Here is a 19,965-nt window from a genome sequence, read left to right as displayed (position 1 = left end):
TTAACCATCAAACGCCCTAATTTCATTGTAAACAATTACCAAACAATTATATATCATAAGAGTTCCTTAATCATTGTGTACCAAACCATTTAATAACTACCAAACAACCCCTTAATATATATGACAAGTCTTTACTGCATTCTAGTTAAATATGTTGGTTTTCATATGATATCGTATGGTTTTATGTAATATGTCAAATTATATAATAAACAAAAAAGTACAATATTTAATTTCAATTCAAGGGTTTTTATGAACCTTTTAAATTAACAAAGCATAAATTTTAAAATTTATCAATAATAAAAAATAAAAAATAAAAAATAAAAAATAAAAAATAAAAAATAAAAATAAAAATTTTATTGCATGACCGAACAATTGAGTAAATTAACTTTTTAGTCCTTGTAGTTCGTTGAAATTCTTATTTTTGTTATTATAGTTTTCAAATTACAATTTTCATCCTTGTGGTTTGTAATTTACTGTATTTTCGTCTATGAGTATAACTCTTACTTTTAAAAATAAATTATCAAAACAGTAAAGAATTGTAAATCAATGAAATAAAAATAACAATAAATTATAAATCATAGACGAAAACAACAATAAATTGTAAACTATATAGATGAAAATCATAAATTTTAAAATAAAGGGACGAAAATGGCATTTTTAACAAACCACAGGGACTAACAACGTAATTCACTCAAAACAATTATATGTGTGTGTATATATGGTCACTTCACGTCACAAGGCTATAACCCCTTTCGCTTCCTCAACGAAGTTTACACTTCGCATCCCTCCCTTCAACTTCGCTTCTCTTTTCTAGGGTTTTCACTAGGGTTTCTGTCATACCATCTCACCTCATGGGCAACAACAAGAAAGAACAGCTAAATATGTCCGATCTCGGCGCCTCCCTACCGGCTGCCGCCGCCGGTATGTTCTCTTTTTGTCATAAAACCGTTTGCTCCATCTGTTGCTAACTTGTAAGGTTAACTAGGAATTCACTGATATGTTTGGCTAATCACGCAGCTCTTAGCGCGGAGGATCGTGCTGGGCTTGTGAACGCTCTGAAGGTTTGAAAAACTGATATTAGTTTTCATGTTTTATTCATCTGTCAGATACCGTTCTTCGTTATGATTAGATGGATCGGTGATAAATCGATTTATTGTGGATGTTTTTACAGAATAAGCTTCAAAATCTGGCGGGACAACACTCGGATATTCTCGAGAGTTTGACTCCACCAGTTCGAAAGAGAGTTGAAGTTTTGAGAGAGATCCAGGTAACGGAGATTAAGCAGATTGTTAATTGCAGCTGTTGATTATTGTTATTATCGCACAATGTGCTTAATTAAATGTGATTTATTGATCTATTAGTTCTCAGATTACTGTAATATTTCATTAGCTAGTTTTTTTTTGTTTCCAGTGGTTGTTAATGGAAGTAAATGCTATTTTAAACAACCTATTCTTATGATGCCGTAGTGTATTTTATGCCTACATCTTACATTGGGTATAGTATAATTAATAGTTCAGACTCCGAAATCCAGGGAGGGGAACTGTTGATTGGCAGTGCAAGATCGGTGGAAATTTGTTATGAAGTTTCTGGCTAGCAGGCCCTACGCAGAATACACTACGTTTATGAGATTTATCGACATGAAAGTAGGAAGATGCTGTAATTTAATGTTTGGTTTATAGGTGAACCGAGCAGGATGACTTACATATGGCAGTTTTTGCATCTCACTTTTTTGAAGTATATAGTATTTATATACTGCAAATTGAACTTACACACTCATTTTTGGTGAGGTTGGAACCCTTGGCCTCTAGGAAGGTCTGTTTACTGCCTACTGCTGGGCCAATGGGAACCGGATTGTTCTCTTGATTGATGAATCAACTTGCCCTTGAATGCTACTTCGTCTTGCATGCTATTCGGATGACCTCGACTAACGAATCACGTCTGTCAGTGCATGTAATAGGTCTCCTAGAAACAACAGTCATTTAATTCATAGACAATGTTCTCATTGACTGTTCCATTGTGGGAAACAGCACAGTTTTTTATCTATAATCTTATAATTGCTACAAATTTTTTCCATTTATTATAGTTTAAATTAGAGAATTTTTATTTTTGAAGTTTCTCATAATTAAAACACAATTATTTCTTAATTTATTTTATATCACTGTCAAAGCATATACCGAGGTAATATGAGTCAAGATTCAAGCTGACAAAGTTGATGAGTTTTCAGTTTTTTTTTGTTACAGGTTGCAATTCATTTGCACAAACATCTGACTGTTGTTACAAAGTGCTTATTTCTGTGCATATACATTTATCATAGTGGATACTTTTTAATTCTTTTGCTCAATGCTAACTGCTTCTGATGTTTTATTATTTGCAGAGCGAGCATGATGAACTGGAGGCGAAGTTTTTTGAAGAGAGAGCAGCATTGGAATTGAAATACCAGAAGCTGTACGAGCCACTGTATTCAAAGGTATACGAGTTTTCTCATGTCTGGTCATTGTCGGATTGACATATGGCCATTGTCGGATTGACATATGGCCATCGTCCTGTTACTGTGCTTACATTGCATGTTGCATTTATAGGCTGTTCTTTTTTAGAATTAATGGTATGGGGAGGGATATAGGTCAGCAAAATCATTTATTCGTGGGATCTTTAGTTTGTTTGACTATGCGGGCTACTTGCTTGCCTAATGAAATTTTCAGAAAATTTACCTTTCTAGCATCCCATTTCTCATGATGTCACTTCCAAGTGCCAGATCTTACAATAGGATGGGAAGAAGATTGGTGAACTGTGACAATGAATAAGAGAACCGAAGAAGTAATAGGCAGTTTTGAAAAGTAGAAACAGATCTAAGTTAATTGACACTTGAATAATATTGTCATAAAGAAAACAAACAGTTAGGAATAAATGCTTTTCAAACCTTAAATGTTTTGTCACAAAACACTTTTTCATTTTTAACCGGCTAAACAAGGCATAAAAAACTAAGTTTGTATGTGTTTTTGAATGCTTGCCTACCTTGCCCTTCCCATCCATCTGGAGTAAGATGCATGTGGGTAATACCAGAACTCCAAGATCTAACACGTATACATCAGTAGGTTTATTTTTATAACTCAATCTCACAAGACATAGTTTGTAAGACGTATCAGTGCTTATGAGTTCAAGAAGTTTTCGGTAGATTGAAAATTATATAGAGAGGATATCCATGTTTTACCCAAGCTGCCTATTGGAATTTGGAATAAAAGATGTTGAGAACAAGGGAGATAGAAATACTTGTCTACAAAGAGATAGAACTATTGCCATATATAAGAATGGTTTCCTAATTAATTGCTGACAAAGACTTTGGACATGATCTTTGCTCATTCTTTCTTTTATTCTTAACAGTATAACCGATGTAGGTATGATGCAACAGCCTTGAATATGGGCAGAACATGATAAAGTGAATGATGTTGTTGAATTTGCTCTAAATACTATTGTGTATACTGAACCATTATGTTTTGGAACTACAGAGATATGACATAGTGAATGGTGTTGTTGAAGTTGGAGAGAAGGATGAAGCTGCAACAGACCAGACAGATGGTGATGCTAAAGAAGGTAACATAATTTCTATATAATTTAACCCTGCTTTTCATATATGCTTCCCATCTCTTTTCTGTGTTTAAGATCCAAATTTATTATTTTCAATTTTTTTCAGAAAAGGGTGTCCCTGATTTTTGGCTAACTGCAATGAAGACCCATGAAATATTGGCAGAGGAGGTAGGAATCCTGTTAATGATCTGTATGTTTGTTGTATGCTTTGTCATGATTATGGTTTTTAGTTCTGATTTTGATTTTGGTTCTATCATCAGATCTCTGAACGAGATGAAGATGCTCTCAAATATTTGAAGGATATCAAGTGGTGTCGGATTGATGACCCTAAGGGTTTTAAGCTCGAGTTCTTTTTTGATACCAATCCATATTTTAAAAACACAGTTTTGACCAAAGTATATCATATGATCGATGATGATGAGCCTATTTTAGAGAAGGCAATAGGGTAAACATCCATATTCAGTTTCCCACGTTTTAGGCTTTTAGCATATCCTTCTTAATCCCGTGTTATGCTTGGGACTTCGCAGCACAACCATTGAATGGTTACCAGGGAAATGCTTGACACAAAAGATCTTAAAGAAGAAGCCAAAGAAGGGATCGAAGAATGCTAAACCTATCACAAAGACCGAGAATTGTGAAAGTTTCTTCAACTTCTTTAACCCTCCACAGGTTCCTGAGGATGAGGATGATATCGACGAAGAGGAGGTAGGATCTTATTTTAACACACATATTTCGGGAGTTGATCGACACATTTAAGCTCAAATGAATTGTAACCAGTATGAGGCTATAATTGGCAGGCTGAAGAACTTCAGAATCAAATGGAGCAAGACTATGACGTTGGGTGAGTGATATAATATTATTTTACTGGTATAAATTTAAAATTTTGTATCTGAAGTCACGACTGATGTGTTCTTTTACTTGCTATGTAGGTCAACCATACGCGACAAGATTATCCCACATGCTGTTTCATGGTTTACAGGTGAGGCTGTTCAGGAGGATGAGTTTGATGGTATAGAAGAAGATGATGATGATGAGGATGATGATGATGATGAAGAAATTGATGATGATGAAGACGAAGAAGATGATGAGGATGACGATGAGGATGATGAAGATGAAGAGGAGGAGGAGAGCAAGAGCAAGAAGAAAACAAAGGTGACATATCCTTCCTTTCACTTTTGAGTGTCGACTTTACTTTTTGGCTCTTGTGGTTTGCCCAAGAATCAAAAAATCGTCCCTCTGCTTAAATAAGTCCCGCAAGAGTCAACTAATGCATTTTGCTGTTAAAAAGACCAAAATGCCCTTTTATCTGAAAATCTTCTCTATGCTTCAATAAGTCCCGAAAGAGTCAACAAATGCATTTGGATGTTAAAAAGACCAAAATGTTCTTTTATTTCAAAATCGTCTCTTGCTTCAGTAAGTCTCGAAAGAGTCATCGTATGCATATTGCTGTTAAAAAGACCAAAATGCTTATTTCTGGACTTACTAAAGCGCACAAGGATGATTTTCATGTTTTTGGTTAAACCATAGGAACCAATAGTGGACTTCTCTCTACTTTTTTTATGAATATACTCTGATTCATGTAATCTATATATACTACTTACTTCCTCCAATATATACTAATATATTTGTTCTTATATTTTGTTTCATGTAATCTTGCAGCCTTCTGCACGGAAGGTAAGAACACGACACTTGGATGAGCATTTTATGTTTTTTTTTTATAATTCTATCTGTCTCAAAATAAGTGTCCACATTTCTATTTTAAAAACTTAGGACTTGTTTGTTAGCAGCTTAACAGTCTTAATAAGGCTCGCAACTTATTTCGTCAGCTATACATGACAATTTGGTAGTGGCTTAATGATATAGAAGGTGGCTTATTCAGTATGCTTCTAGGGCAGAGCTTTATGCAGAAAGCGATTTTTTTTCCAAACCTGCTCCCGATTAAAAAACACGCTTCTTTCATCTATGAAAAATCCTCCCAATTAAAGAACACCCCTTCCCGTATACGTAAAAACCTTTCCAATATATACATACACATTAATTCACACAAATAGCTTTATCCATACAGGACTTAATGAAAAACCAACCAAACACAGCCCCTTTACAATTCTATCATTAATTATGAGATTGAGAAATTTGTTGTTCCATCTGTTATGAAGGGTAAAATTGTCTATTAGTGGATTAAAAGTGAACAATTTTAAAAGCTGTCATAGTAATTGTGGACATTTATTTGGGACGGAGGGAGTATCTATATATTGAATTGATTCAAAGGTGATCAATTATTTAACATTTGGCATTTTTTGAACTGCAGAAGGGTAGCATCCTACATGCAGCAGGTGGTGCTGGAGAACAGGGTGAGAGACCTCCTGAATGCAAGCAACAATAGCTTTTTAAGGCTGCAAGAGGTGTGATTTGGTGTTCGTTGTCGAGGGTTTTGAAGTCTTGGTTTTTTTTCCTTGAGAAATTTGGCCCGTTTTTGTGTTGGATTCTTTGTGTATCGGAGTTCTATTTATCTGTCAAAATGTCCAGTTTTTGTTTATTTATATATGTTAGGTTACAATCTTGATTTGTGAAAAGGTACAATTGAAATATGTACGTTTTCTCCCATTTTCCCGGGTATGTTTTTGAAGTGGTAAACGTTATATGTTCGATGTCTTGCATGAATTCGTGCTTTTATTCGAAGGTAGTGATTGTTGTTTGTATTCGAGATGTTTGATGGTCTTCGAGTTTTTTTTGTTAATCGTTGGTGTTCCGGTGAGCAGCCTTGTAGGTTCTTTTTCTTCTGTAAAATTGTATTATGCATATACAGGTGAAGGATTGTGTGAGGAGGAATATTTATGATGAGAAGCATAAAAAGAAATCCAAACTCTTGAATTGTGTTTTACAAGGGAAGTGATCCGGTGCATCTTGTTAGTGTTGATATTCAATTAGGATTGATTTAAGGGTGTAGATATCTTTTTATGTTTCTCATCATAACTTTCCTTTTCACCGGAACTTAACCGTGTATATACACCTTCGGTGAAAAACATGAGAAATGGTGAATGTTACGGGACGTTTTTTTTGTGAAGGCAGTTAATCGTATTTTGATAGAAAATATGAGTTAACATTTATCGTACTTAAATAATATTTTAAGTGTGCATTTAGCCAACAACTCATATTTTCTATCAAAATACGATGAATATTATATATAGGAGGTTTAATGTGTAAATTATGTTATCTGTACAAATGTATAAAACTCATCCAATAAATTATAAATTTTCATTTTTTTGTAATTATGAGAGATTGATTAATCATTTTTATTGTGTAGGATATTAATAATGGATATTATCATCTTTATTTATTAATTTTAGAGAAATACATGAAACCGTTTTTTTAAAATTTCATAAGTATTATATGAAACAATTTCATTAGCATATATGAAACAATTTCATTAAAAAAGTATTATATAAAACAATTTCATAAGATTAAACAATGAAATCGATGGATGGAGGTAATTTGCACGGTTTGTACAAATATGAGTTATTTGCATTTGATCGTTCTCTCTCTCTCTCTCTCTCTATATATATATATATATATATATATATAGGGTTGGGTTCACGTGAGACCAACGGTTTTTTGTGAGACCCGTAAGACCAATTTATGTTCATTGATCAACTTTATAAGCTAATGATCTAATGGTCTAAAGTTGCACGGTGACAATTTTGTAATTATTGAGAAGTCTCGTGACGTTTATGCATGTTCAAATCTGACGATTATAAATCTAATCCAAGGGTTGAGAATTGGTCTTACAGGTCTCATGAAAAACCATTGGTCTCACATGATCCCAAGACTATATATATATATATATATATATATGATCTTAACCGTAGATCATTTTTAATCTCATTTTCACTCATGAATTGCGTTTTAGAAGAGAATTGATCTGATGCATCTCGGTTTCTGGTAAGAATTGAAGTTATGGTAAGAAATATAAGAAGATATTTCCATATTTGGATCAATCCTAATTGAATGTCAACACTAATAAGGTACAACGAAATACACCGTATCAATTCTCTTCTAAAGCACAATTCATGAGTCGAAATGATATTAAAAATGATAAAAGGGTTAAGATCATTTATTACGCTTCTAACCATAACTTTTCTTCTCATACGATTCTTTACATATACATATGTGTGTATTAAAATACTATTTTTATTTTTTTGATAGGAAAAAGATAAAACAATAGACACAAAGATAAAACGATTCTTAATTTAACAGAGTTAAATGAGAGTTTAATCAAAGAGACCACCAAAATAAATTGAATACCATAAAAACCAAATCCATATACATGTTATAGGGGGTGTTTGGGATTGCTTATAAAAACAATTTATTGACTTATTCCGGTGTGACACCGGTAATAAACACTTTTGAGTGTTTGGATAAACAACTTATACCGGTGCCAAACCGGTAATAAGTAGTTTTTGAATAAGTTGAACCCTTCTTATTTATAATAAGTTACCGGTGCCAAACCGGTAATAAGTAGTTTTTGAATAAGTTGAACCCTTCTTACTTATAATAAGTTGATAAGTGCTTTTATAAAAAAATATAAATTATTTCAAATAAGCAATCTCAAACACCCCATAAAGATCCTCGTCAAGTCAAAGACCTTCCAACCTAGTGGTAAAGGCTTGGGCATGGCATAGTCATGAACCCGAGTTCGAGCCTTGAGAAAGGAGTGTTGGCGACATTTAAGTGGGGCCATGTTTAGCCTCCAAATTTGCCGAGGATTAGTCGGGCTTTGACCCGGACACCCTTAAAAAAAAGATCCTCGTCAAAAAATATAAAAACATATGCGCCAAATCGACATTTCACTCGTTATATTATTAAACCACTAAATGTTAAAACGGAAATTAGTGAAGCTTTAAAATTCGATGGAGGTCGGCTGTGGGCATAAAAGGTCACACGACTGCTTTCTTCTATTTCAAGAGGGAGCAGAGCGTTTTGTTGAGCGAAAGAGGGAAGAACGATGTCGTACTTGCTACCGCACTTGCACTCAGGCTGGGCCGTCGATCAAGCCATCCTCGCCGAGGAGGAACGTCTCGTTGTCATCCGCTTCGGCCATGATTGGGATGAAACTTGTATGCAGGTGCGTAAAACCCTAGTTTTTCTCTTTCTCTCTTGCTCACTTTACTTTATTCTAATTAATCTTCTTGTTAATCGATGATTATTATTGGTTTACTTAATACGTCACCATATCTGCTTCGATCCGACTCCCAATTCAGTTGGATGTTGAAGTCGAGTTCGAACATTAGGGTTAGGGTATCATCTATAGCTGTAAGTAATTTTTGATCTTCTTTCTTAAATGGAATGGATGATTGAATTATTGGAGTGTTTATTGGTTATTGTTTCTATTTGTTGATGATGGTATGCAACTTACATAAAACTAGTATTACGACCATTGCTACTGATCTGTTTTAGATATTAATGGTTCATCATAGCTATGTTACGATTAAATTATGGGTTAGTACTTGCATCGGGTTGAAAATGAAAAATCTATCTGGTATCTAATATTGTGTATGCGTTATTGGAACAAATATCTTGCTACCATGAAGTATGCTCTAGAACTCTGGTAATTGAAGTTGCATAAGCGGGGAAACATCTTCCAACTTGGTTTCAACTATAACTATAACACCACCCAAACCAAAACTTAATTTAATGGCTGCTTGGTTGGTTTTCCAGTTAGATTCAGGCATGCTACACTTTTTAGTTATTGGGAGAGCCCAAGTACTCTCTTTCCGATTCAGGAAAGAACTCTCATTCCACGTGCCCCATGCGACTTGGATCAGAGCGTAAGCTAGTGATGCTTTCGGCTACTGGACTTGCGTTAAGTCATGATTGATAAATCTATCTCATGTGGATTAATCTGTCTGCATAGATTCGGAATTTTTTTGTTTGGAAGGTTTTTTTTTTCATAGATGGAAGGAACATGTTTTTTAATTGAGAGTGTCACTTTTAGAAAAAACTTGGCTTTCTGCGTGCAACTCCTCCCTGAAAGCTTACTGAATAAGCCACTTTCTATATCACTAATCCATTACCAAGCAATCTTGTATTGCTGACCAAATAAGCTGTGAGTCTCATTAAAGCCCAGCTGCTAACAAATAGACCCTTAGTGGTTTTTCCAGAGTAAATAAAAAGTTCCCTGAGAGAAGCCTCGTGTGCAGGTGGTCTCTGTAATGGAAGATTCATTAGGTGATGAGCTTGTGCTTGTATTGGTTATCCATTAAAGTCTTTAGAGAATTCTTAAATCTAATGCCATGGGCTTATGCAATGAATACAAATGTCAAGTCACAAATTGGTATGGCTTGAAATTTTGAAAACACTTAGAATTGAGTAAGACATGGTATTAGACATTGTGAAGTATTGATGTGTGATAAAACCCCTAAAATGCAACGAAATTTAGCATCCAACGTTTCTTGGTTTTAGTAACTTAGATGCTTAAAAAGTCCAAAAGTTTTCTATCTCCCTTTTAGCGATCCGTTATCTCTCTGCTCTTGCCCATCTTTGGCGAAAATCGGTCGGTGGATTCCACTGCCCCTCCCGTGGTTTTCTTCGTATGCAGGCACTATCCACCATCCCTGCCCCTTCCCTTCTACCTTCTCAACCCGATGATCGTGACCCCTCTCCCTTTGCCCCCTTTACCTTCTCCCTACGCTCCTCCTTGCATATCTCCATCCTCCGCACTGATGACCTAAACCCCCTCCCTCCCTCCCTCCCTTTTACCATAATTGCTCCCTTTTTTGTTTGAGCCTCACAGAAAATCTCAAACACTCCACTCAACTGACCTACTACCTCCTCCACCTTACCCTTTTCCTCTCTTGTTGATAATCTTGAATGAAATGGGGTTAAAGGCAGTAAGAAAGTTAAAAAAAGATACAATACTTCCATATTAACTTTACATGCTTCAATTTTAACAAATAGTTTATCTAATTTTAATGTTAAAAGCAGTTTATTTTGCAAAAATATATCTATATTATAATTAGTACTTTGAAAACTTTAATTTAAATATAAAATTATATACATCCCCCTTGCTCATCATTGACCACAAACCTTGCCCTCCCGACATCACTCTGCTTTGGACACAAACTCATATCACCTCTCATCACCGCTTTCAAGCACTTATTAAATGTGCCTTTTATATTTATTTGAGAATATATTAGTTGTTGCATCTTTAGCACATCTCAACCTGTTGTGGCATGTAGTATCTTCTTATATATTAACTGTATTAATCGTGCTTGGGGGACGTCAAATGTCATGAAGTCAATGTTTTTGTCGAATATTTAGCAAAGGGGAAAGTGAAAGGGGAACTGAGGAAAATGGTGGGAGGGATAAGGCTGTAGCCTGTAGGCATTAACTAGATCCCTATTGAGGTTGTACCTGGGGGAGCCGGTTGTGGTGGTACCTGGCTACCTGCTATATACTCCCTCCATTCCAAAATAAATATTCATGATGAAAAAAAGCACAATTTTAGGAATATGTAAATATTAAACTTTTTAATTAACAAAATGACAATATTACCCTTGATTATAGAGAGTAATTTCTTCCATCACATAATTAAGTGTAGAATGTGAAAATAGACATTTACTTTTGGGACAAACTAAAATAGTAACGTAGACACCTATTTTGGAATGGGGGGGAGTAATAAGCAAAAGGATGCACAAATTTACGGCAACTTTCACCAAATAAAGCTACTTAGTCAGACCATGAAACTTGGGATAGAGTGATTGAGGCCGGGAAAAACCAATTCGGGTTTATGCTATGTAAGTTGACAACTGACGCAATCCACATCCTCGAATGCCTCATCGATAACCATAGATAGCATAGTAAGGACCTACACTTGATGATCATATACCTATGATATGTACCCCAGGACGTGGTTTGGAGGAGTATGGAGGAGAGATGGGTAGCAATCTTTCATATCTCAATATCGTTTTTGCAGAACTAGTCTTTACAGAAACAATCTCTCTACCCTTTATGATAGAGAAACTGTCTAGGAAAAAATCCTACCTTCAAGCAGAATTTTTCTACTACTAATGTGATGGATCAAATTGCTTAACCAACAAGGATCACACCTACAATTTGCCTTTGCATTGTTTTAATTTTTACCTACAATATATTTGATTTATTTTATTATTATAATTATTTGTGTTTGATCTTTAGTCTTTACCTCTTTGATAACTCAACCTAAAGGAAACAAGTTCTACTGTCCAAACTGTTTATATGTGATTCTAACCTCTAAAGAGTTGACCTTAAATTCTATCTCAACTTACCTTCAGTATCTAGAAGTTGGTTAATCTGACCAAAGGGTCATTGGCCCAGCGGTACCATGGTTACCGGTAGACATCAACCTTTTCTTGGAAGGGTATCCTAGGCTATGCCCGAAGAAATGCCGGCAAATTGCGACTATAAAACATCAACCTTGATAAGCTCAGTTTCCAAAATTAGTTTGGACGTCTACAATTGAACCCGGGGCAGATGGGATATTCCACCACATCACCCTTGGGACTCAACCTCTATGTTACAACCCTTGTGGTTAAACATCACCAAAGCCAAGGATTGTATACGAGTATTTGCCTTGTATATAAATATTATATATTTAAAAAACAGTTGGTTAATCCCTCCATTTTTTATCGTTACTAGATGGATGAAGTACTTGCTTCCGTTGCTGAGACGTTAAAGAACTTTGCAGTGATATACTTGGTTGATATCACGGAAGTGCCGGACTTCAACACGATGTATGAGCTTTACGACCCATCAACGATAATGTTCTTCTTCAGGAACAAACACATCATGATTGATCTCGGTACGGGTAACAACAATAAGATCAACTGGGCTATGAAGGACAAACAGGAATTCATAGACATCGTTGAGACCGTGTACCGTGGGGCCCGGAAGGGTCGTGGTTTGGTCATTGCACCTAAAGACTATTCCACCAAGTACCGTTACTAAAACCCCGAACCGTGTCGTAAAATCAAAACCGATAAAACTGGTTGTGACCTCATTGAAATCAGTGGTCTTTATGTATTCATTGAATTGGGTTCACTTTTGCACCTTTGAATATGTTGCTTGTGTTTTCATGTTGAATGCTACTGCTACTGCTACTGTTTGTGTGTATTGAGCTGCTGTTAATGTTATGTTTTAAGCAGGGTTCTAAAGTAACAGTCAATACAGTTTTATAAGTAAATGCAATCATCACATTTTTAATTATTTAAACGACAATTTTACCCTTGATAATAGAGGAAGTAATGAAGTTTATACTGTTTTATAAGTCAATTAGGTTCGATCCCGTGTATTACACGGAATAATTTTAAAAAATTAAATCATGTCAGGAAGTTTATATTGTTATATAAGTCAATATTGTTTCAAAACCATTTTAAGTTATTCAAACCCTTTGCAGCTGATGTCATAATTGTCCAACCAATATGTGAACGACTTCTCGCTCGGATTCTGACTGACGCTTGAAATTAGCTAAGCATTTATTCGAATAAATATAGAACCTTATCACAAGCACCCCACCCCACCCCACCCCATACGACTTACTGCCTGGGAGAGTAAGTTTGTATGCCTGTTGGGTCTTCTATGGTATTTGGATCTTGCCATCGATCTCCTCTTTTTTGATCTATGTATACATACTCCATTAAATTGTTGTAAAAGGAGGGTTGAAAGACGAAAAAATGAATCAAAAAGAGAGAGATCGATGGTAGAGGTCAATAGCAACGACATGTGGTATGGAGGGCAGACAACGATGCGGCAAGAGGTGGGTGAGTAGAAATGATGCCGTTGGTGCAATGGTTTAAATTTCGTAGGATTTGGGAACAATAAAACTGATTTTAAATTTTTTCTTTTAATTTTTAAATATTCTTAGACAGTTATATATAATTGTTTGAGTTAAAAGAATATGTACATAACCAATTTTTAAAAGCTTGATATTATATATAAAAAACTATTTAAAAAAATAATTTATGAATTAACCATTGAAAATAAAAAGTTCCTTAATTTTTATTTAATAATTTATTTATGAATTTGTGAGTATAACTAATTTCCGGTTAACCATTTGTTTCACACACGTAATTTTCCATAAAAAGAGATTTATGCCACGTGTACAACCGCCATCTACAACCTCACTCCCACTCTCACTCCCCTCACCGCTTTACAAAACTCCAACCGCCACCGCCATCGCCACCGTCCATTAATTCTCCTCCCACCACCACAAAACAACCACCACCAATCCCCTCCCTCCCGCCACGCCGGAGCCGCATCCGACTTTCTTCTCATTTCCACCATTTTTATTCCAGTTCCATTCCCATTATGACCAACCATAACCACCACCACCACAGACTCATCCACCACCACAACCACCACCTCCTGCCACCGCATACCACCCGTTCCACCTCCACCATCCAAGCCTGCGCCGCCTGCCGCTACCAACGCCGGAAATGTGCCCCAGATTGCATTCTCGCACCTTATTTCCCTCACGATCGCCAACGTCAATTCCAAAACGCCCATAAACTCTTTGGCGTCAGTAACATCACCAAAATCATCCGCCACCTCGATCAACCACAAAAAGACGAAGCCATGCGCACCATCATCTACCAAGCGGACGTCCGTGCTCAAGATCCCGTCGGCGGATGCTACCGAATCATCCGCGAACTCCAGCGTCAAATCGACGTATCTTGTTCCGATCTCGAAATCGTTCTCCAACAGCTGGCATTTTGTCGAACACTTTCTGTGCAAAACCACACACATCTTAATCACGATCAAATCGTTATCGATGAGGTGAATTGTGATATCCATGTCGTTAACAATTCCGATGATCCGGTCGCCGGAGATGAACGTCGTCGTCATAGTCTTGATTTTGATTTACGAAATTATCTTTGCACCAAGAAGAATGTGAAGATCATGAGCGATATATTATTGTAAAGAAGGATTTGAAGGAAGAAGATGGTGGGTGGGAAGAGAATCAGGCGGCGGTGCCGGTTCAATCGTGGGTCGCCGTGAATGATTCATCACCGCCGTCCGCCGATGGTTTTGAGGTGAAACCTCAACCAATACAGACATTACATGCTTCAGTATGTGATGAATTCAAATCGCTTCTGCTTGATGATATTCCACCGGGAGATAGAAACGAACTCAAATTCGAATTCAGAACCAGGTTTGAATTCAATCCTTTTTCCAATAACTTGTTTGTCAAAATCATCAAGAAATTCTTTCGGACCAATTTGGTGGGAAAATCACATTTCGATTTGATCCAGTTCTACATCTGATGATGGTTAATAAATTCCGTTAATTGTTCTTTTATCCATTTTTTTTTATCTTTTATCCGATTAAAAAAATTAATTTTATGATTTTAGTCCAAGTGATTTTTGATTGTTCAAAAAACAAAAAATTCAAAAATGACGAATATGCCCCTTATTTACGGAATTATTTAACGGCCTTCAGAGGTAGGGATCAAATCCGAACGTTTTGTTAAACTACGATAGTCATCTTGTAATTTCAAAATTATAATGATGAAAATTATTCAACTTCATTTCAAACGCTATAAACCAAACATATCAAATATTTTAAATCCATTCAATTCCAAATCTTTTCACGAGATCCAGATCCCTTGAAAAGATTCCGTCGAACCAAACAGTTGGTCGTTTTTCAGCTTCCCTTCTATCTTGTTACTATAAAATCGACTTTAAAAGACGTCAAATAAATGTATTAAGTTTATAGTATCATACAATTGTGTAATATATACACATCTTTTATATGACATTTTTATTCATTTAAAAAGTTTGTTACAATGTTAAAAGTTATATTAAACAATGTATTATGATATTCAAACGATTTATAAAGCCGATTTTATTGTAGTGGTTCTTAATCTTATAGACTATTTGTCAGTTGCTGAATGGTTTAATGCATAATGATTAATTGGTCAGATTGATTAAGAGACTCTTATGATGTAGTTCAAAATGTAATATAATTGTTTGGTAATTGTTCAATATGAAATTATGATGTTGAATGGTTGGGGAAGACCCAAAATACAAAATCATTCAAAAGGTTTTAGAACCATTAAAATATTTTTTTTTTCAAATAAAATTTATATTTTAACAATTCAGATGTTGTCTCTTAATAGATTTTTTAATGAGATAATTATCGTTTTGATTTTAATTTTGATTTTTAGTGAGGAGAATTTATTTAGTGAAGAAAAGCACAAAGTTATAGTAAAAGAAGAGAAGGATGCTACTTTATCCACCATCAAACATCATAAAGCAACTCATCTGGAGGGAGAATAAAGCTGCCACCCCATTTCAGCACCAGGTTCTGCATTTCTTTTCTTCCATCTACCAGATTTCGTTAGCTTTTATATACATGATTAATCATTAATTTGTAGTAATTGTAAGGTCTAATATAAATTAATTATTTTATTATATTAATTAAGAAAAAAGATGTATTAATTTTATTAATATTTTTTAAAGGTTATCAATCAAAGAAATTGATATTATTTCCTTATTAATCAAAAAAATTATGGAAGTTTTTTTCTATGAAGTTACAATTAAGAAAATAAATATATAATTTCTTACTGTTAAAAGTTATTGGGTATCGCACTGGTAACATAGTGGTATCACAGTTGTATTCATCAACCAGATATGGTATCATTGTGTGTATCACAGTGTATTTTTTTCGTTATACGAAGTGTAACACAATATATCAGGTAATGTTTTCTTTACCAAGTGTATCACACTATGTTTTTTCGTTATTTTATAACGCGTATCACAATGTGCATCATATGTCGATATGGTATTCGTTAGAGAGGGTTGAGAGGAGAGAGAAGAAATTTAGAATGACTACAATGCCCTTAATTAATATTTTTGTTAAAATTATCAAAATTATTAATTTCCTAAATTAAACTTTGATTTGTGGTTAAAATTGGATCTCACGTTTACCACAAACTAATTAGTTCTTCGTTAAATGGACTCTCTCTCTCTCTCACACGCGCACACACACACACACACACACACATATATATATATATATATCACGTAAGACGAGTCTGTTTTCGTGAGACTCATAAGATTATTTTTATGAACTTAAAACTTCACAACAAAACGTTGTGAAGGTAAAGAAAAGCCGAACCTTTATAGCAAAAACACTATGAAGGTTACCTTTACAGCTTTTTGCTATGAAGTTTAAAGTGTAAAAAAGTGGTCTAACGTATCTCATGAAAACAAGATGGTTTCACGTGTCCAACTCATACATATATATATATAGAGAGAGAGAGAACATATAATCTACAAATTGTTAACATTTCCATATTCCGACAAAGTTTAAATGTATATTATGACCAAAATACCCCTAGTCGTTTCTTTAAGATGATTAGATAATGATTAAAAACACCTCATTTGGCATCATCATCATAATCTTTTTTAGGAACGGTGAAAATCCCATCAAAGAATGAAATACTGAAAACACGGTTGAAGTGTACGACTTTTAAGATGGAACGCAATGACAACAAGGTTTTTTAAGAAAAAGCGAACGGGAAATGAGATTAAAGTGTATGACTTTTAAGATGTAAAATCAAGAAGCATTAAGTACATGTTTTCCTCAAATTAAAAGGTATATGTCTCGTCATTAAATAATTAATCTTCATAGAAACAGAGAATCTTGACTGTGCTACCAGAGTTATAGGTTGTTTACCAAAAGCTTATTTGGATCAGAGCTTACCAAGTCACGTTACCTTACCTGAATGAATATGGTAATAATCAAGAATCTTACTTGGTAAGAGCAAGACAAGGACAATAGGTTTTCTCGGTAAGTGAGGACAATGACTTTTATCACGGTAAGTGTTTACCAGGTAAATTATTGCATACAATGTCGTTTTTGTAAATTAAAATATTATCTGTTAAGTAAGTAATAATGTTTAATTTTATCAGTAAACACTCACCGGTTAACTGATCGAATAAGTTGTAAGTTTTCGTTTATACCGATACTTAAAAGTAACGTAAATCAAGACTTGTTGGTTTCCATAAATGAAAATATATTCAAAGCCTCGTATTGTTGTAAAGCTACAATATAAAATACACATATAATAATCCTGTCCACTAAATAAAATCGGAATTATAATAATAATAAAATCAAAATGATCACACCTTTTTCTTCAACTCAAATTGTCCACTTCCAGATCTTGATTCGAAGATCCACCTTACATTTCACATCGGAAGTGGTCGCCGTCGTTGCCGATTTTCCGGCGGGTGCCGCCGCCTTAATTCCTGTACAAACAACTCGAATCGGAACCTTTTTAGTCTTAATACTTCCGATCTTCACCTTCACTTTCGTATCAAGCTGGATCGTCAATGGAAATCTCCTTTTGTTCTTCAGATCTGATTTCAAACCGCCATTATCATCCACACTCTGTCCACTCGTCGACACAATCGACCTCAATTTCGTCGTGTTCTTCTTTTCCATCACGAACGCCGGTATAGTTCCGTCACCGACGTGGATTCCTTTCGAATTGATATTAACAGAAACCGGATCGTAGTAAAACACGATCTTCTTGTTAGGATTACGAGCCGTGACGGTGAAATTGAATTTAGTATTGAGTTGATTCGATGAGGTGAGGTTGAATTGAGAGATTTGGAGCGATGAAACGGAGAATGAAGGGCGGTGAGGACGGTAAAGGACGTAGAACACACCGCCGGCGATGGCAGCGATGATGATGAGAAGGAGGATAGTGAAAGTGATCCAGAGGCAACAAGAGCAACAGCAGCTGCGACGAATCCGACGAGGTTGATGACGGTAGACTGGACGAGTGGAGTTGTAGAGTTGAGCTTTGTTAGGTGGAAAAGCAGCGCCGGTGGCGGTGGTGGTGGCCGGAGCGGTTGGCTTGGACGCAGGATGGATTTTGTCCGCCATTGAATTGGATTTGGAGGTCGAAAATGGAGGATGAAATATGGAGGTGGTCGATGATGGCGTAGAGAAAGAGGGATGGATGGTGCAGGCGTAAAAGTCGTATACACGGTTTCCTTTTTAGTTTATTTTCTACTCTACTTAATAAAATGCAGCACCACTGTCACCTCACACGTTTATAACAGTATTTGATGTATAGCTGTACACTCTCTTCTCAAATACCTTTTTTATTTATTCTTAAAAAATAATTGCCAAACTAATAAATTTCATGAAAAAGTAACCTACTTTAACTTGATTTATATTTTGAGTAATTTATTTTCAAAACTTTCATTTTAGTACCTAAGATGTAACGTTTTATACATTTAAGTATTCGGGTAAACGGTTGAAGCGTTAACCGGTTATCATGCTGATGTGACGAGTGATATTGTATCCAACTCACTATTATTTGCTATTCAACTCAATTTCATCTCATCACTCGCCATATCAGTATAATAACCGGTTAATGCTTCAACCGGTTACCCGGGTATTTAAACGTTTAAAACTTTACATCTAAGGTATCAAAATTGAAGTTTTGAAAGTGTGTTACCTAAAATATGAATTAAATTAAAATACATTACTTTTTCATTCAATTTGCTCCATCTAAATATATTGTTGAAATTTGCTTTTGAAATTACATGAAAACCCCAGTTGGGACACAAAGTTGACTTTGTTGATTTGGACTCCTATAATCCCACATGACTTGTATTATTAAGACATCGTAACACCTCATGGAATATATAGGTGGGATGCCACTTATATTCCTGACAAAAATATATATTCCTATTAATTGGTTGGTTTTCTATTAAGTTATTTATATAAATTAAAAAAATTCTTACTTGACAGATATATTTGAAGAAAAAACTTAGTTTTCTGCATTAAGCTCTTCCCTAAAAGCTTGACAAACCACTTTCTGTATTATTGACACACTACCAAATAATCATGTATAGTTGACCAAATAAGTTATGAGTCTTATTAAGCTCATTAAATTTATACTAAACAGGCCCTTAGAGCATCATCAACAACTATGCTATTTTAGAAATTTTGGAAAAGTTTGCTTCAACGGCTATGCTAAACTTTTCTCTAAAACAGAGAAAAAAACAAAGAGAATGGAGAAATCTACAAGTTTGGAAAAATATAGCATGTCTGTTAGGGTGCGTTTGGTGCGCGGACAGGACAGGACAGGACAGGACAGGACAGGACAGAACAGGACAGGACAGGACAGCTGTTCAGCGTTTGGTAAGACATAACAGGACAGGACAAGACAGGTTAAAATGACCAATTTACCCCCAGTAAACCACCATATGCCATTGCCATCAAAGATAATTGAAAATCAAAATTCTGACTATGAGAGCTTGAGATTAAAACAAGATATTTGAGCACACACTCCCCTTTTTCTGATTATTCTTTCTGTTTGTTCATGTT

At 35.2% G+C, this 19,965-nt stretch overlaps 4 protein-coding genes across 6 annotated transcripts; 3 read left to right on the top strand and 1 right to left on the bottom strand.

Annotated features, from left to right (window-relative positions):
• Window positions 1–761: 761 nt before the first annotated feature.
• LOC112516762 (nucleosome assembly protein 1;4-like) lies at window positions 762–6,258 on the top strand. Of its 3 annotated transcripts, none has more exons than XR_003069623.1 (12): window positions 762–921; window positions 1,018–1,061; window positions 1,172–1,267; window positions 2,375–2,467; window positions 3,504–3,588; window positions 3,689–3,750; window positions 3,843–4,027; window positions 4,110–4,287; window positions 4,366–4,423; window positions 4,512–4,734; window positions 5,242–5,256; window positions 5,891–6,258. XR_003069623.1 is itself a non-coding variant. In XM_025123982.1 (12 exons), exons 1-12 carry the CDS (start codon window positions 852–854, stop codon window positions 5,963–5,965), a joined length of 1,170 nt encoding a protein of 389 aa, XP_024979750.1. In that variant the 5' UTR covers window positions 762–851; the 3' UTR covers window positions 5,966–6,258. The 3 variants fall into 3 exon arrangements, 1 of the variants encoding a protein (XP_024979750.1); XR_003069622.1 differs by having other exon boundaries at window positions 4,360–4,423; XM_025123982.1 differs by having other exon boundaries at window positions 4,380–4,423.
• A 2,257-nt stretch (window positions 6,259–8,515) lies between these two features.
• On the top strand, window positions 8,516–12,778 carry LOC112517355 (thioredoxin-like protein YLS8). The gene is made up of 2 exons (XM_025124756.1): window positions 8,516–8,704; window positions 12,256–12,778. Exons 1-2 carry the CDS (start codon window positions 8,585–8,587, stop codon window positions 12,562–12,564), a joined length of 429 nt encoding a protein of 142 aa, XP_024980524.1. The 5' UTR covers window positions 8,516–8,584; the 3' UTR covers window positions 12,565–12,778.
• A 1,145-nt stretch (window positions 12,779–13,923) lies between these two features.
• On the top strand, window positions 13,924–15,261 carry LOC112517455 (LOB domain-containing protein 22-like). Its single transcript, XM_025124889.1, has one exon. The coding sequence runs from the start codon at window positions 13,924–13,926 to the stop codon at window positions 14,533–14,535; it is 612 nt and encodes a 203-aa protein (XP_024980657.1). The 3' UTR covers window positions 14,536–15,261.
• A 2,337-nt stretch (window positions 15,262–17,598) lies between these two features.
• Window positions 17,599–18,694, bottom strand: LOC112517413 (NDR1/HIN1-like protein 6). The gene has a single exon (XM_025124843.1). The coding sequence runs from the start codon at window positions 18,508–18,510 to the stop codon at window positions 17,761–17,763; it is 750 nt and encodes a 249-aa protein (XP_024980611.1). The 5' UTR covers window positions 18,511–18,694; the 3' UTR covers window positions 17,599–17,760.
• Between the last annotated feature and the right edge of the window lie 1,271 nt (window positions 18,695–19,965).

The sequence above is a fragment of the Cynara cardunculus genome (assembly GCF_001531365.2).
Source record: "Cynara cardunculus var. scolymus isolate 2C chromosome LG 8, CcrdV1, whole genome shotgun sequence".
Taxonomy (NCBI): Eukaryota; Viridiplantae; Streptophyta; class Magnoliopsida; order Asterales; family Asteraceae; genus Cynara; species Cynara cardunculus.
The sequence above is the reverse complement of the archived record's forward strand: the minus strand, read 5'-3'. Positions and strand labels throughout refer to the sequence as shown.

Coding starts and splice junctions, on each gene's coding strand:
- LOC112516762 (XM_025123982.1), top strand. CDS start 852: ATGGGCAACAACAAGAAAGAACAGCTAAATATGTCCGATCTCGGCGCC. Junction 3,589..3,688: donor AGATGGTGATGCTAAAGAAG/GTAACATAATTT, acceptor AATTTTTTTCAG/AAAAGGGTGTCCCTGATTTT. Junction 4,028..4,109: donor ATTTTAGAGAAGGCAATAGG/GTAAACATCCAT, acceptor GGGACTTCGCAG/CACAACCATTGAATGGTTAC.
- LOC112517355 (XM_025124756.1), top strand. CDS start 8,585: ATGTCGTACTTGCTACCGCACTTGCACTCAGGCTGGGCCGTCGATCAA. Junction 8,705..12,255: donor GGGATGAAACTTGTATGCAG/GTGCGTAAAACC, acceptor TATCGTTACTAG/ATGGATGAAGTACTTGCTTC.
- LOC112517455 (XM_025124889.1), top strand. CDS start 13,924: ATGACCAACCATAACCACCACCACCACAGACTCATCCACCACCACAAC.
- LOC112517413 (XM_025124843.1), bottom strand. CDS start 18,510: ATGGCGGACAAAATCCATCCTGCGTCCAAGCCAACCGCTCCGGCCACC.